This window comes from Artemia sp. Qi Xiang Cuo, chromosome 7 (genome assembly GCF_049724085.1).
Source record: "Artemia sp. Qi Xiang Cuo chromosome 7, ASM4972408v1, whole genome shotgun sequence".
Classification (NCBI taxonomy): domain Eukaryota; kingdom Metazoa; phylum Arthropoda; class Branchiopoda; order Anostraca; family Artemiidae; genus Artemia; species Artemia sp. Qi Xiang Cuo.
Window position 1 is genome coordinate 49,630,496 of NC_142800.1, and position 14,628 is coordinate 49,645,123.

The following is a 14,628-nucleotide window of genomic DNA, read 5'->3' on the forward strand; positions in this document are numbered from 1 at the left end:
TTCTACTTTTATAACTTTAATAAATCAAGTAATATTAACATTTTGATTACTAAATGTCAGAATATGTATATTAAACCGACAATGCACATTATGCACATTCATTTTTTTTTTTTTTTTAAGTAAAATGCAAATTATGTTCTGGCCTTTCAATTTCGAATCAAATGAGCCCTTTTTGAGTTTCTACAACAACACTTTATATAAACACCTTATATGCCCCTAGGGCATAAATTACAACCCTTACCCTAAGGGCTGTGAGAGTGGTTGTCATCCTTTAAGACCTAATTTCCAGAACTTTCAACTATGTTAAACAAAATGGCTATCTTAAAATTTGATTGAATGTGTCTGGGAAAACAGTGGGCATGAGAGGGACATTAGTCACTCTCCAATCACTTTCAACTATTAAAAGACACCAGCCCTTTCAAGATTTATTTGAAGGACTTAGACCTATTTAACATAGTGTCTCTAGCATACTTAGTTTAGGCAAATCTATTTTCTTGCAGTGTCTTCTATGTCCTAGAACCTGCAGCCAACTACATCAATATGAGATTTCTTCTTTATGCAATTTGAATAAATTAATTTTAAGCTTACATGGTAGGACATCTAAGAAGCTTTTCATAGACAACAAACTGTCATTCTGCAGACAATCCTGATCACAAAATAGCTGTTCCACTGACAACTGAGATCATGAATTCATAGTAATGTGACTTCAACAATTCCATTTGAAAAGAATAATAAATTTGAAACATAAATCTTGCTTTAAGAATCTGGTTTGTCAGCAAAAAACACCTTCAGTATTCCATGGTAGGCTACTGGGTATGTAATAAAGGGTGCAATCATAACCAAGAGTAGTTTAAAAACAAATATTTTCATAGTGAATTTGTTTGCAGCAAAAACTCAAAATTTGATAGTGGAAACTTCACTGATGCCAGTTTTTGCATCAATTTCTAAAAGATTAAATTGGCAGGCAATTAGAGACTAAAAAGGATAAGAGGTTGATAAAAAATAATCACTCCTCATTAACAAATAAGCAGCAAATGTGGAAGAGTGCACAAAAGCACAGAATGGTTGGTCTCCAGCCTCCCTTTGAACTTCCTGGCTGAAGGCACATGAAATGGAGATCAGAACTACCAGTTTGGATTAATATGTCTTATATCTTTTGTCAGAAAATGCTTAAAAGTGAAACCTTTGAACTAAGATCTTACATCTTTTGCTGTTTTTATGCAAATGTCTTTCATCATTCTGCTCTGATCAGCAGTCTGAAAACAATAGGGACATTTTTTCACTCATCAATGTGCTAAGATCTTACATCTTTGGTCATTTTTGTGCAAATGTCTTTCATCATTCTGCTCTGATCAGTGGTCTGAGAACAATGATGAGTAGATCATCAAATTTCTCTCATCATTGTTCTGTATGGCAAAACAGTGGCAGTCTTCACACTTTTTGCTAACATCAGTGAACTGTAAGATCTTAGAACAAAGATGACTTAAAAAACGATAATCTATGCAGAAAGATGCAAGATCTTAGTGCTAAGAAACGGGCCTAATGATGAGTATATCATCAAAGTTCTCTCATCATTGTTCTATATGGCAGAAAAATGGCATTCTTCACACTTTTTGCTAACACCAGTGAGCTGTAAGATCTTAAAACAAAGATGAGTTAAAAAACAATAATCTTTGTAGAAAAATGGGTAAATATTTACCAAATCATATTAGTGACTTTCACAGAAAGTGAATACACCACTTGATGCCTTTTTTATGCTCTTTCCTAATGTAATACTAATTTCTGTCATAAATGAATTTTACCCCACCCATATATTTACCAATTCCGGTTAGGCCTATATATTTGCACATTAGGGGGGGGGGGGGGAAAGTTTAAACTTACCCCCCATTTACATCAGATATAAAATTTGCCCCCCCCCCTAATGTACAAATAAATACCCTCAATTGGTATATATATAGGGGAGGAGGTAAAATTAATTTCTGACAGAAATGATTATTATATTTGGAAAGAGCATAAAAAAGGCATCAAGTGTTAGTCTATATTCACTTTATTCATAAGTCAATAATATGATTTGGTAAAAATTTACTGAAAGAAGCAAGATCTTAGTGCTAAAAAACAGCCCTAGTGAAAAGTAGCTAAACTAGAATTTTACCACTTTAAAATTTCTAGTAACCATTTACTGATAAGGAACAAGGTATCACTCTTAGGGGTCAGATAACATTAAAAATAGAGCAACTAGTATACTTGGAAAGTGCATAGAAAGATACATCTTTGTTTACCATCTACCCAGCTAGATAATGGAAGAGCCTCCAAATTACCCTAGAGATGAATTTTGTGGTTTCACTAGTGTACCTGTCTTTTATTCTGGCCCCAGTAAATATTGTGCTTTATAAAATTTAAAAATAAAAGATTCATTTGAAGGACTTAGACATATTTAACTTAGTGTCTCTAGCATACTTATTTTAAGCGAATCTAGTTTCTTCTATGTCCTAGAACCTGCAGCAAACTGCGTCAATATGAAATTTCTTCTTCATCCAATTCGAATAAATTAATTTTAAGCTTACATGGTAGGACATCTAAAAACTTTTTTCATAGATAACAAACTGTCATCCCACAGACAATCCTGATCACGAAAAAGCTGTTCCACTGACAACTGAGATCATGAAGTCATAGCATTATGACTTCAAAAATTCCATTTTAAATGAATAATAAATTAAAACCTTAAATCTGGCTTTAAGAATCTGGTTTGTCAGCAAAAAACGTCTTCAATATTCAATGTTTCAGGTAACAATATTTAGCTGGGTTTAAAGGGCGCAATCATAAGCGAGAGTGGTTTAAAACAAATATTTTGATAGTGAATTTGTTTGCGGCAAAAACTCAAAATTTGATAATGGAAACTTCACTGATTCCAGTTTTTTTTATAAATTTCTAAAAGATTAAATTGGCAGGCCATTAGAAACAAAAAAGGATAAGAGGTTGATAAAAAATAATCACTCCTCACTAACAAATAAGCAGCCAGTTTAATTAATCTATACAAGTCCAATCGGACTAGAAAATTGATGGCAAGTCCGTTTCCTGTTTGTTGTATCAATTTAAAAACAAGGTCAAATTGAAAGCCCATTACAGACAAAAAAATAAGTTCATTAAAATTCTTCCCTCCTCATTGACAAATAAATAAGCTGTTTACATAATCTAAACAATTCCACTCGCACTTACAAAGTTATGCAAAAAGCTTGAAATTTCTTCTTTTATAATCATAGGACCCGGAGGTTGTGATTTGCCCGAGCCCTAGCACCTGGAACATGGCAGGCCTCTGTATAGTTGATTCTCTAATTGTGTATTAGCATAATCATCACGTCGTTTTTTAGTTTCAAGGCTTGAGGTGTCAAATGAGCAATTATAATGAATTGATATATTCCGAAGTGATTTGAATTCCTTTTTATTGTTAATACATCAAAAAATCATCCCTTTTATTAGCTTTGTTTTCGCAGATTTCATTTACGATGCAATCTGATCATTACTGCAGTTTTTTTTTTCTAGCCGCCGATTTCTTTGTCCCAATATTTTGATTTGGGATTCGTTGTGATACTTCTTGTCACATATTTTCTTTTTGCAGATCTCACTGCGCTTCATTTTCATCCACCCTCGCCTCAGAAATTTTCCCATGTGTTTTTCTTTAGCTGTTCGGATTCTTGCCAAATCATGGGTAATTTTGCATGACGTAATAGATACAACAAAGACTTCTTTCCTTGCTTTTCTCGGTCGTTATATTTCTGCTTTAATTGCGTTGTTATATATTTCAGTAACAACTAAGAAGGTTCTAATACCTGTGACCTCTGAAATGTCTAAAATATACATTGGCATATTTATCGTTTTATTCTTTAGAGTCAGATCATAGGGTGACAAATGCGCCATTTCAGTTGCGCAATTGCATATTTAGTTTTAAGCCACATTCTCCTTCGCAATTCAATGTGATTCTTATTTTTTCTTTTTCCTTACCTTTTTTAAGCTGTTCAGTGTCAGTTTTTTGTCTTGTGTAATTTTGCCCGTGTCATAGATTAACTCACCAAAACAAAATTAAATTAGGTAAAAATACAAAAGTCTGTATATTGAAAGGACATGTTCACCGCTCTTTAGGATAACTCATCTTTTTATCTTATATAACTAAAAAATTAAGGAAAAATTAAAAAATCTTATTATCATTTCCTCGTTTACCAATAAGAAATTATAGAATGTTTTATTCAAATTTCTTAAAGTTTATTACCCTTTAACAAACTGACGCTAGTTGATCAAATCTTCCCTTAAAAATAAGATTGTGCCCAGGCTTTGGGAGTCTATCTTATCAAATCGTGTACTTGCAATTAGGACATCTGCTGAAATTTCGTGATAAACATCTTTAGCAGTGTCAGAATGCGAGACGAGAGGTGGCTGTGACTGCAAAGCACTAAAACAAGAGGCACCACTGAAGACAAAATCTAAGCTTTCTGTTAACTTAAACTGAACTAAGCTATCTTGCTGTTCAGGATGAAGTTCGCTTGTGACAGGGCCTTCTACATTTTTGTTTGAGCTTCCTTGCCGTAACAATTATGGAATATCAAATATAGTGGTCTTTTGCACAATCTTTGGTCTAATCTTTGATTTGGTGCCGTTTTTCAGCTCCTTATTATGATGCTTTAGATTGCGAATAGCTTGATAACCAAATACAAATTTGTAATACCTTTCATCTTTCTTTCTTTGAAACAAACTTCACACACAAGCTTTATTCTAGTTCTGGATTTGTTTCTTTGTTCTGCAAACATTTTCAAGCACTAATGATCTAAACAAATGAAATAGTCACCCAAGTGTCATTTTAGGTTCATATGGAGTATCGCATTAATTCAGATTGTTATTCCGAGGTCACTGACAGACTTAATTGTCTGTTAACTGTTTTCACTATAGGCAACCTAGTTGGGTTTGAGCTTGTTTCGGCGTATGTATGCATTACAAAGATGTTTTTGTGAGTAGCAGTACAACCCAGGTTACTGGGCGTCCTGCCTTCTTTAGTTATTTTTTTGTTCAATAAAGTCTTAGAATAAGTATAATGTTGCAAAGCAGAAAAATTTTCAAATTTAGAATTAAAAATTATTTCTTTCCCTTGCAGCCTTAATTCTTCAAACCCTTGGTTATATGATTTGTTATAGGGCTTTTGAGAATAAGCAAAAGAGGTCTAGTTCCAAATAAGCTTAGTATAACCTTGCATAACTCATGTATTAGCAAAATATATAAGCTGTTTCCGATATTTTGGAAAGAAACAACAATATCTCCCAACAGGTTTTTTCTCAGTAGAGCCACTGGAATTGTCCCGGCTAACCGACCCGTTGAAAAATATTTCTTTTTGCTAGGTTTTGTAATGTTTTGCAAGGCTCCACCCGACAAGCCGTTTTCTAGGTTGAAAATTGATTTCTGTAAACTTTTACGCAGATGGAGCAGTCAATTTTGTTATCTTTGCCCAACGGAAGTCTTTTATGACACAGTATTGGACCGACAAAATACTAAGTTTTTGTTCACTTCGCGCAGATAAGCAGTAAATTTCGTAGTTCTTCGCCTGACGGAAATCTTTAATGACAATAGATTGGACCAACTATATATCAAGGTTTTTAGGGTTCGGCTTAACAAGTTTTTTCCTAAAGGGGCAATCGGTTTCTGTCGTCTTTGCACAGATGAAGCAGTAAATTTTGTTGTTCTTTGCACAATGAAAGTCTTATGAAATTACATTGGACCAAAAAATAACAAGTTTTCTAGGGCTCTGCTCTACTAGTCGTTTGTTAGGGGGCCAATAGGTTTCTGTCCACCTCGTGCAAATGAAGTAATAAGTTTCGTCGGGGTTCGCCCGACGAAATTCCTTCCAGAAGCTTTACTTTGCGCCAAAAGATAGCGACTTTTGTGGGGCTTCGGCCGACAAAAGTCCTTTCTGAGGTCCTTCAGGGGGGAGGGGTCCCCATCCCCCCCCCCCTCTCCCTCAGTGATGCCCCTGCCCATAGCGTCTGAACTTATTGACAACTACTTAGTTTCAGAGTCGGTCAAAAGAAAAAGGTATTTATTCATTGATTCCGCTGTGCTGGAACGGTTGAAGAAAGAACAGCAAGTGTACAAAAGCTAGAACTTGCTTCTCAAGTTTTGACTGGAGCCATATATGGTGCAATAAATAAACAACTTGTTGAAATTTTTTCCCCCTTTTTAATATTTTTCTCTCTTCTTGTATTTTCAGGAAAATATAGAAGATAATAAAAAAGAAGCAAAAACACTACCATTGATTTAATATCGTTTTATGGAAGCAAGATTTATAACCAAATTTTATACATAATTTAACAACGACTATGCATAGTGCCTTGACTTTAGCCAACCATTTCTGTAATTTAAGCTCATGTATATATGTAGGTGACAAGGCAAATAGAGAAACATTTTCTACATTAATTAAAAAAAATAATAATAATCCTAAAACTGACCTATAGAGCTGAACTCTCTGAAAAAGGTCTTTGTAAAAAAAAAAAAAAAAAAAAAAAAGTGTTCTTCCTGCCTCGATGAAATCTTTTACGGCGTCTGAACCACGCGCTTGCCAGGAGCGCCAAATATGCTCATTGATATGTGAGCTTTAAACGTTAATTTGTATCCTTTGCTAAACGAAAGAATGCATGGGAATTATATAATTTAGGCTCTTCATTTCCACATTAGGGGGAAGGGTAGTTTTGTAAAATTACCGTAAAATAAAAACTTGATAAGTAAAATTGGTAAAACTGTCATCGAGATCAAACTGGTTAGGCATAAAAAAAAATTGAGAAAAATTCTCAGCCAGTGATGAAAATAGCAAAATACTTTAGTAAAGACGTCAAGTAATAAAAAATTGTGAAAAACCAAAAACGCACACAAAAAAACGATAGATATGGTATAAAACTAACTTGAATGAAAAGAAATCAAAACAGTCGTAAAAAAGACAAAAATAACACGAATAATAAAAAAAGTAGAATCTTAAGACTAAAAAAAAATATAGAAAAAAGGGTTCTGTTCTACAAAGCGGTAAGCGCGCGAAAAGTGAAGTTTCGTTAACGCTAATGAAATAAAACAAAATAGGATGCAAATATAATAGTTTAGAAACAAATTTGGGGTATATATTTGCACATTAGGGGGGGGGGAGTAAAGAAAAGCGTATATTAAATACGTAACCTAACATAACCTAGCCTAATCAACCCAACTTAGGTACTTTTTAGTCCCCCTAAGCCCCCAAAAATAAAGTTTAAATATATTTCCTGGAGTGAGAAACCCTTTGTAATGCCTATCTTTAGACAACGTCTCGTGTAATAATAATTTATTATAAGCCAAAAGAACAGGCCATACAGCACAGTCTTCTTAAATACACTCCACATGAAAAATAACATACATATCAAGTTTAACTCATTGACGTCAACGCTTCAGTTACATATTTACATAACGACCTGATTATCCTTTTTACAGTCGTTTAAAGGATCCCCGGGAACCCCAAGTTACCACCCTCAAAAAACTTTCCCCTTAAAAGAGAAAGTTGCTGGCTCTTGGCGAGAACATGGGTCACATCCTCAATACCTAGGTTACATCTGGGGCAGGAGTAATCCGCATCTGCATCTGGGGCTATCCTTTTTCTTTCAAATACCCTTTTTCTATTTTTTAGTGGCAGGCAATTACGCTCGGATCTGAGACCAAGTCCTTAATGTCTCCCCCGGTAATCCAATAAGTTCCGGGTTTTATCCAATCTGATTTCCAATACAATTGTCGCGCGCTTACCGCTTCGTAAAACCGTACCGAAAAAAACAACGCTACAATCTACCAAATATACTAAAAGCTAGAAGGTAGTTCCTTTTTCTGTTCTTACCAGTTTTTTTTTTCCGCAAAAATGAGTGTCGGGGAGCTAGGGCATAAAAGTTTCCTTGAATAGCTAAGAATTATTACGGCAGACTAAGGCTTTCAGTTTTGGTGTCACAAAATTAAGTTTTTGCCTGGCAGAAAGAATTCGTTTTTAAGTACGTATATTAGGAGACAAAATTAGATTTTACTCTTTAAAGCCTTTGCTAAATCTTTTAAGACTAAAAAGCAATAAAAGTAAAGTATTTCGAATTGACTAGTTCTACTCTCCAAGTCAAAAACATACTGTAGAAAGGGACATTTCTCAAGTTTCAAATATTGTCTTTTAAGTGGGACTAGATTTCAAATAGGCTGTGTCTGAACCAAATTAAAGCGGTTTGCTTCTACTTAGCCACACCCCAGAACCCCCCCCCCCCACCCCACCCTCTGTATTCTTAGGGCAAGGGTTGTAAGCTATGCCCCAAGGACACATAAGCTTTTTATTTAAAGATCGGTCATAAAGGGTAACTAGCCCCCCCTCCTTCACATCCTATTTCCCGCAAAGGCATCTGATAGTTATTTTGAGACAGTCGTTTGTTTAAAAAATAGTCCTGAGATCCCATACTAAGGACTTCGGGGTTGACAAAACCCTCCAGAGTATGGGGCTAGAGGTTGTAAATTATGAATCAGGATCATATAAGGTTCTTAGAAAGGGGGGTCATGTGGATTTTAAAGAAGGCTTATTTGATTGGAAATATAGAGTTCTAGTTCCTTTTTAAGAGCCAAAAGTATAGGAGGAAAACTAGCCCCCTCCCATCCTTAAACTAAATTCAACTTTAATTCATTCCATTGTAAGGTCCAAGGGTATTCAAAACTGTAAGGTCCAGGGACAATTTATTAAAGAGGGAACATATTTTCCTCCCTTCCTACTTGCTCTATTCAAACACAAAACAAAATGCTTATGTAGTAAAATAGTTATCATTCTTTCTTTGAACAATTCCATCATAAGAATGTAAACTTTATTCAAACATGAATGAAAAAGCTAAATACAGTAAAATAGCAATAGTATTTTCTTTGCATAATTCAATTCATATTTTGCACCTATAACGAAAAGAAAAAAAGTTGTCGGCTACTGAAATTTAACCTCCTTACAATAATGTCAAAGATCCAATTCTTAATTAAAATTAAAGGTTATTAATATAAACTTAAAATTAAATGAAAGCTCTTAAGCCCAACTGGCCAGCCATGACAAAAAAACTAACAGAGAGAAAACTCTCAATAAAAAAAAAACAAACAAACAAACAAAAACAAACAAGACTGCGGCCATGTGGAAAGAAAAGACAAAAAATGTAAAACAACGCGGATATTTCGCCTATAGCTGAAGACGTCTTGTTTTGATACAGGCGAAATATCCGCGTATATCCGCAGTAGCTGAAGACGTCTTGTTTTGATACAGGCGAAATATCCGCGTTGTTTTACGTTTTTGTATTTTTTCCACTGGCAGCAGTCTCGTTTTTTTTTTTTTTTTTGTTTTTTTTCTATGTGTTGTTTTTTTTTTCTAAAATAAAATTATTAGGATTTTTTAATTTGGTAAATAATCCACTTTTTAAATTTCAGAGACGGCATTATTTTCAAAATATGGGTTCCGGTGGTGGTGGTACCACTTTTAATAGTAAGGGTGAGGCATTGCGGCGGGGGGGGGGGTCCCTCCATATACATAATAATTTCTGTTCGTTACAAGTTTAGATGTTGCTCTGACAAAATTTGTATTTTTAATTTTGACTCTGTTCGTTTTTCAGAAAAATCCTAATCAAATTTCTTCCGTGGAAAATAGCCTCAGACAATTCAAACACTGCAGAAAACTTCCCCAGACGGTTCCTCCGAAACATCTCCATATGTAAAATTGAGTCTCTTATGAGTCTTTGGGAGTTGTTCATTTCCTTGGGTATTCCTGGATTTTGTTATGCAGGCCTAATTGGGATTTTGTGTGTGTTTCTTTTTAATTATATAATTTGGATCTTGTTGAAGATCCAAATTATTTCTATAATCAGTAATTTCCGTAATTTAAATCAGTAATTTCCCCATTTATTTGAGGTATATATGAGTAAATTCAACCTTTTTTTATTAATTAAATTTTTTTTTTTACACAAAATAAGTTTTTCAAAAAAGTAACGAACTCCATTAAACCAAAAATGAACAAATATAGAATCAAATAATCTACCAAGCTTACAACTACCACAAATCCGTATTTTTAAATAAATGAAACCCAAAAGTAACAGAAATTAAAATAGACAACAGAGTCAAACTCAAAACGAGCAAAAATAAATATGAGTAGAGTTCTAAACCCCTATGCTTTCTAAAAGCCAGAATATAATTTGAACTTTACGAAAAAAAAATCAAAGGAATTTACTGAAAAAATGTGCATTGTCAGCTTAATATAAATATGCTGATATTTATTCCTTGAAATCTCAATTAATTTTTTATTTTTTGAAGTTAGAAAAGTGAAAACATTTAAAAGAATTTTTTTCAGTAAAGTACAAATTATATTCTGGCTTTCTTAACTTAACCCTGGGGGTTGTGGGGGGTTGTCATACTTAAAGAAATAATTTCAGACCCTTTAACTACGTTCAACAAAATGGCTATATCAAAAAGTTGATCGGAAGTGTTTGGGGAAATGATGGCTATGGGGGGGGGGGCATTTGCCCTTCAATCGCTTTTGACTATTAATAAGAGCACTAGCCCTCTAAATTACCAATTGAATGAACCCTTTCTGAAGTTTCTGCGACAACACTTTCTATAAAAACCTTATATACCCCAGGGCATAACTTAAAACCTTTGCCCTGGGGGCTGTGGGGGGTTTGTAATCCTAAAAGATAAAATTTCTGGACCTTTCAACTACGTTGAACAAAATGGCTATATCAAAATTTTGATTGAATGCGTTCGGGAAATGGTGGGCGCGAGAGGGGAGTTAGTTGCCCTCCAATCACTTTCTACTATTAAAAAGGGTACTAGTCCTTTCAATTTCTAATCGAATGAGCCCTTTTTGAAGTTTCTACGACAACACTTTCTATAAAAACCTTATATGCCACCAGGGCATAACTTACAACTCTGGTCCTGAGGGTTCTGGCAGGGGGGGGGGGTTGTCATCCTCAAAGACCTATGTTTCAGAACTTTAAACTAAGTTGAACAAAATGGCTATCAACAATTTTTTATTGGATGTGTTTGGGGAAATGGTGGGCGTGAGAGGGGGCTATTGCCCTTCAATAGCTTTCGACTATTAAAAAGGGCACTATCCCTTTCAATTTCCAATTGAATGAGCCCTTTTTGAAGTTTCTAAAACAACATCCTCTATAAAAGCCTTATATGCCCACAGGGCATAGCTTACAACAGTACCCAGAGGGCTGTGGGGGCTTGTCATCCTCAAAGACCTAATTACCAGAACTTCAACTACGTTGAAAAAAATGGCTATCTCAAAATTTTTATTGGATGTGTTTGGGGAAATTGTTGGTTTGAGAGGGGGATTAGAGGGGATAACTCGGCCTGTTAGGATCCTTGCCTTTCGTGGCTCGGTGACCAGCCTGTCTTAAGCACGGAAAGGAGGAGGGTTGGGCGATAGGCTAATCCCCTATCCTTGTAAAAATTTTAGATGATTTTTGAAACGACAACAAAAGGCCTCGGGCCTAATTTGATTTCTCTGGTAACGACTACTGACCGTCCCCGGACACGATTTTTGACAGCGAATGGACGTTAATCCTGACACACAACTAGGTCGTCTAGAGGGCGTGATTAGAATTCTTCAATCATATAAGATTGAAATAGCAGCTATTTCTGAAGCCAGGCTGACTGGCTCTGGTTTAATATATATTGACAATTGTGAAGTCTTCTTCTCAGGTAAAGAGAAGAGACGTGAAGCCGGAGTTGCCCTAGTTCTCAGTAAACAAGCAAAGAAGTTGATGTTGTAATTTGTACCTAAGAATGAAAGAATTCTTAAGGCTCGAGTTGAAAGCTCCCAGTACAAACTTACCTTCGTTGCAGCCTGTGCCCCCACAAACAATACTGGTTGGGACACTAAGGACAGTTTCTATAGTGATTTGAACGACACACTCAATACAGCACCTGAGCCCGATGTATTAGTTGTGTGTGGCGACTTTAATGCCAAAGTTGGTAGTGATAACAGTTTTGCGCCTGATGTGCTAGGCCGCCATGGCCTGGGTGTTATCAATGATAATGGAGTGCGTCTGGTTGATATGTGTGCCCGCCGTAGGCTGATAGTAGGTGGGTCATGGTTTCCTCACCGTTAAGTACACAAATATACTGAGACTTCACCTGACGGTGTTACAAAAAGCCAGATTGACCACATATAAGTGAAAAAGCGTCATAGATGATCGCTGGAGAATGTGCAAACTTACCGTGACGCATATTCATACTCCGATCACCAACTGGTGATTGCCAATTTCAAACTCAAGCTGAAGACCGTGAAGAAATGTAAAAACTCTATCAAGTCCTTTGACGTCCGAAAGCTCCAGGACAAGAGTCTTCGACAAGCGTAGGCTACTATATGATTCTTGCTAATAGGTTTGTAAGTCTTTCTACAGAAGACACAACTGCAAAAGTAAACAAGAGATGGGAATCTATTGTACAATGTGTGCGGGGTGCCGCCGAAGAAAACACCCGGTATGCAAAAAAGAAAAGCAGTGGATCAGCGACAAATCTTGGAAACTTAAGAACGACCAAAAAGAACCGCAAATCATGTTGGAATCATGCGAGAGTGAGTCCACTGTCGAGTACAAAAATTTTTTGAAATCTAAATATAAGGAAGCCCACAAGGCCGTAAAGCGGTCTACCAGAACTGAAAACGGCTCTTTCTTGAGACAAAGGCGGCTGAAGCAGAGGCAGCCGCCAGTCGGACAGTCTATCGTATCACAAAGAAAATAACCGGAGATTTCAGAAAGCCGGCACCTGCGATAAAAAGTAAGGCTGGCCAACTTCTCACTAAACAGGAAGACATGAATAAGAGATGGAAGGAATACTTCAACGAGGTACTAAACTTTCTACCGCCTACAAACCCTGTATCTCCTCCGGCTGAACTACCGTCCCTCAAACTTGACATAAGGGAAGAACCTATAAGCCTGCTTGAGGTCATGATAGTATTTCATAAGCTTAAGAATGGCAAAGCTGCAGGAGTTGACGGCTTAAAGCCTGAACTCTTGAAGTATGGAGGTGAATTCATTGCAGAGCCCCTTCACAAGGGTATTTCTCAGATATGGGAAACTGAAAATATTCCCATCGATTGGAAAAACGGGGTTATCGTCAGGCTCTTTAAGAAAGGCAGAAAAACCGACTGTAATAACAGGTGAAGTATCACTCTGCAGTGTGTAGGGAGTAATATTTTCTGCCTAGTACTACTGAACCGTATTCAGTAAAAACTCGACGCAATACTAAGAGATGAGCAACGTGGGTTTTGACCCTGGAGATCGTATGCTAATTTGTTGCTCAGTTTAAGGATACTCATAGGAGAAGCAAATGAATGGCAGACTGAGATTATTGTTGCCTCCATTGACTTTTTGAAAGCGTTTGACTCGGTCTACAGAGACTCACTATGGAAAATACTTCGGTAATATGGATTCCCCGACAAGATTGTTTGTATGATTGTCAGGCTATACGAGAATCAGTTATGTGCTGTACGGACTGATGATGGGGACCCTTCCGAATGGTTCAGTGTGAAGTCTGATGTCCGCCAAGGATGTATCCTCTCCCTAGTGTTATTTACTATTCTCATCGACTATGTACTTCGAATATATAATTTCATTGGTGGTTCAGTTGAACCCAAACCGCACATTCTGTGACGGTGATTTTGCTGATGATATAACCCTCCTATCTCATTTAAGAGAGGATCTACAGAATAATATCGCTGTACTCTCCGGTATGGCCAGGCGAATAGCTCTATCAATCAGTACACAGAAAACAAAAGTCATGGGAAACAGCGTCAATGCCCTACCTGCCCCACCGCTTAAATTTGGATCTGATGTACTAGAGGAGGTTGAAGAGTTCAAGTACCTTAGTAGTGTCATTAAATATGATGGTATCCTTGAGCGGGAAATTACTGCATGCATTGCATGCGCAGGAAGCGCCTTCAATAAACAAAGAAATTTTTGGAGGAATCCAGAATACTCCCTAAGGCTCAATGTCCTCTCCGTACTAATGTACGGCTGCGAATCTTGGGCGTTGACTAAGCAGCTGGAAAAGCGAATCCAGGGTTTTGAGAAAATCTGTCTTCAGCGCATTCTTGGTATCCAGTGGACTTATAAGCTCACAAACGCCTCTATAAGTGAAAAGACATAGCACCCACTCGTGATTGATAGAATTGTGGCTAACCGATGGCGATATTGGGGTTACATAGTGCGGATGGGTGAGGGCCGCCTACCCCACGATGTGTGGCGTTGGGTTCCTTCTGGCATCAGAAGGCGTGGGTGACAGAAGACAACACTGGGAAAATACCTTGAGAAGGATGCTGCACTTTTGAGATCGGCGCTCGAAGAACTGTAGTCAAAAGCACAAGAAAGGTCGTCATGGAGAGGCACCGTTGTCGCCTTGTGCGCCAGCCGGTGCGGGAAGACCCAAGTCTAAGAGAGGGAGGTTAGTTGCCTTCAAATCACTTTATACTATTAAAAAGGGCACTAGTCCTTTTAGTTTCCAATCAAATGAGCCCTTTTTGATGTTTCTACGACAACCCTTTCTATAAAAACCTTATATGCCCCCTGAGTTACAACCCCTGAG

The 14,628-nt window shown here is 36.7% G+C and overlaps 3 protein-coding genes across 4 annotated transcripts in view; 2 read left to right on the top strand and 1 right to left on the bottom strand.

Moving 5' to 3' along the window:
- LOC148950373 (RAC serine/threonine-protein kinase-like) overlaps window positions 1-2,507 on the bottom strand; it is a 53,982-nt gene extending 51,475 nt beyond the window's left edge. For both annotated transcript variants that reach the window (XM_089091579.1, XM_089091578.1), the window contains exon 1: window positions 2,458-2,507. The gene's annotated coding sequence lies outside the window, so the exon portion shown is untranslated. The remainder of the gene's footprint in view (window positions 1-2,457) is intronic.
- A 10,350-nt stretch (window positions 2,508-12,857) lies between these two features.
- LOC148950374 (uncharacterized) lies at window positions 12,858-13,208 on the top strand. Its single transcript, XM_089091853.1, has one exon. The coding sequence runs from the start codon at window positions 12,858-12,860 to the stop codon at window positions 13,206-13,208; it is 351 nt and encodes a 116-aa protein (XP_088947979.1).
- Window positions 13,209-13,635: 427 nt separating this feature from the next.
- Window positions 13,636-14,193, top strand: LOC148950375 (uncharacterized). Its single transcript, XM_089091854.1, has one exon. The coding sequence runs from the start codon at window positions 13,636-13,638 to the stop codon at window positions 14,191-14,193; it is 558 nt and encodes a 185-aa protein (XP_088947980.1).
- Window positions 14,194-14,628: the final 435 nt, after the last annotated feature.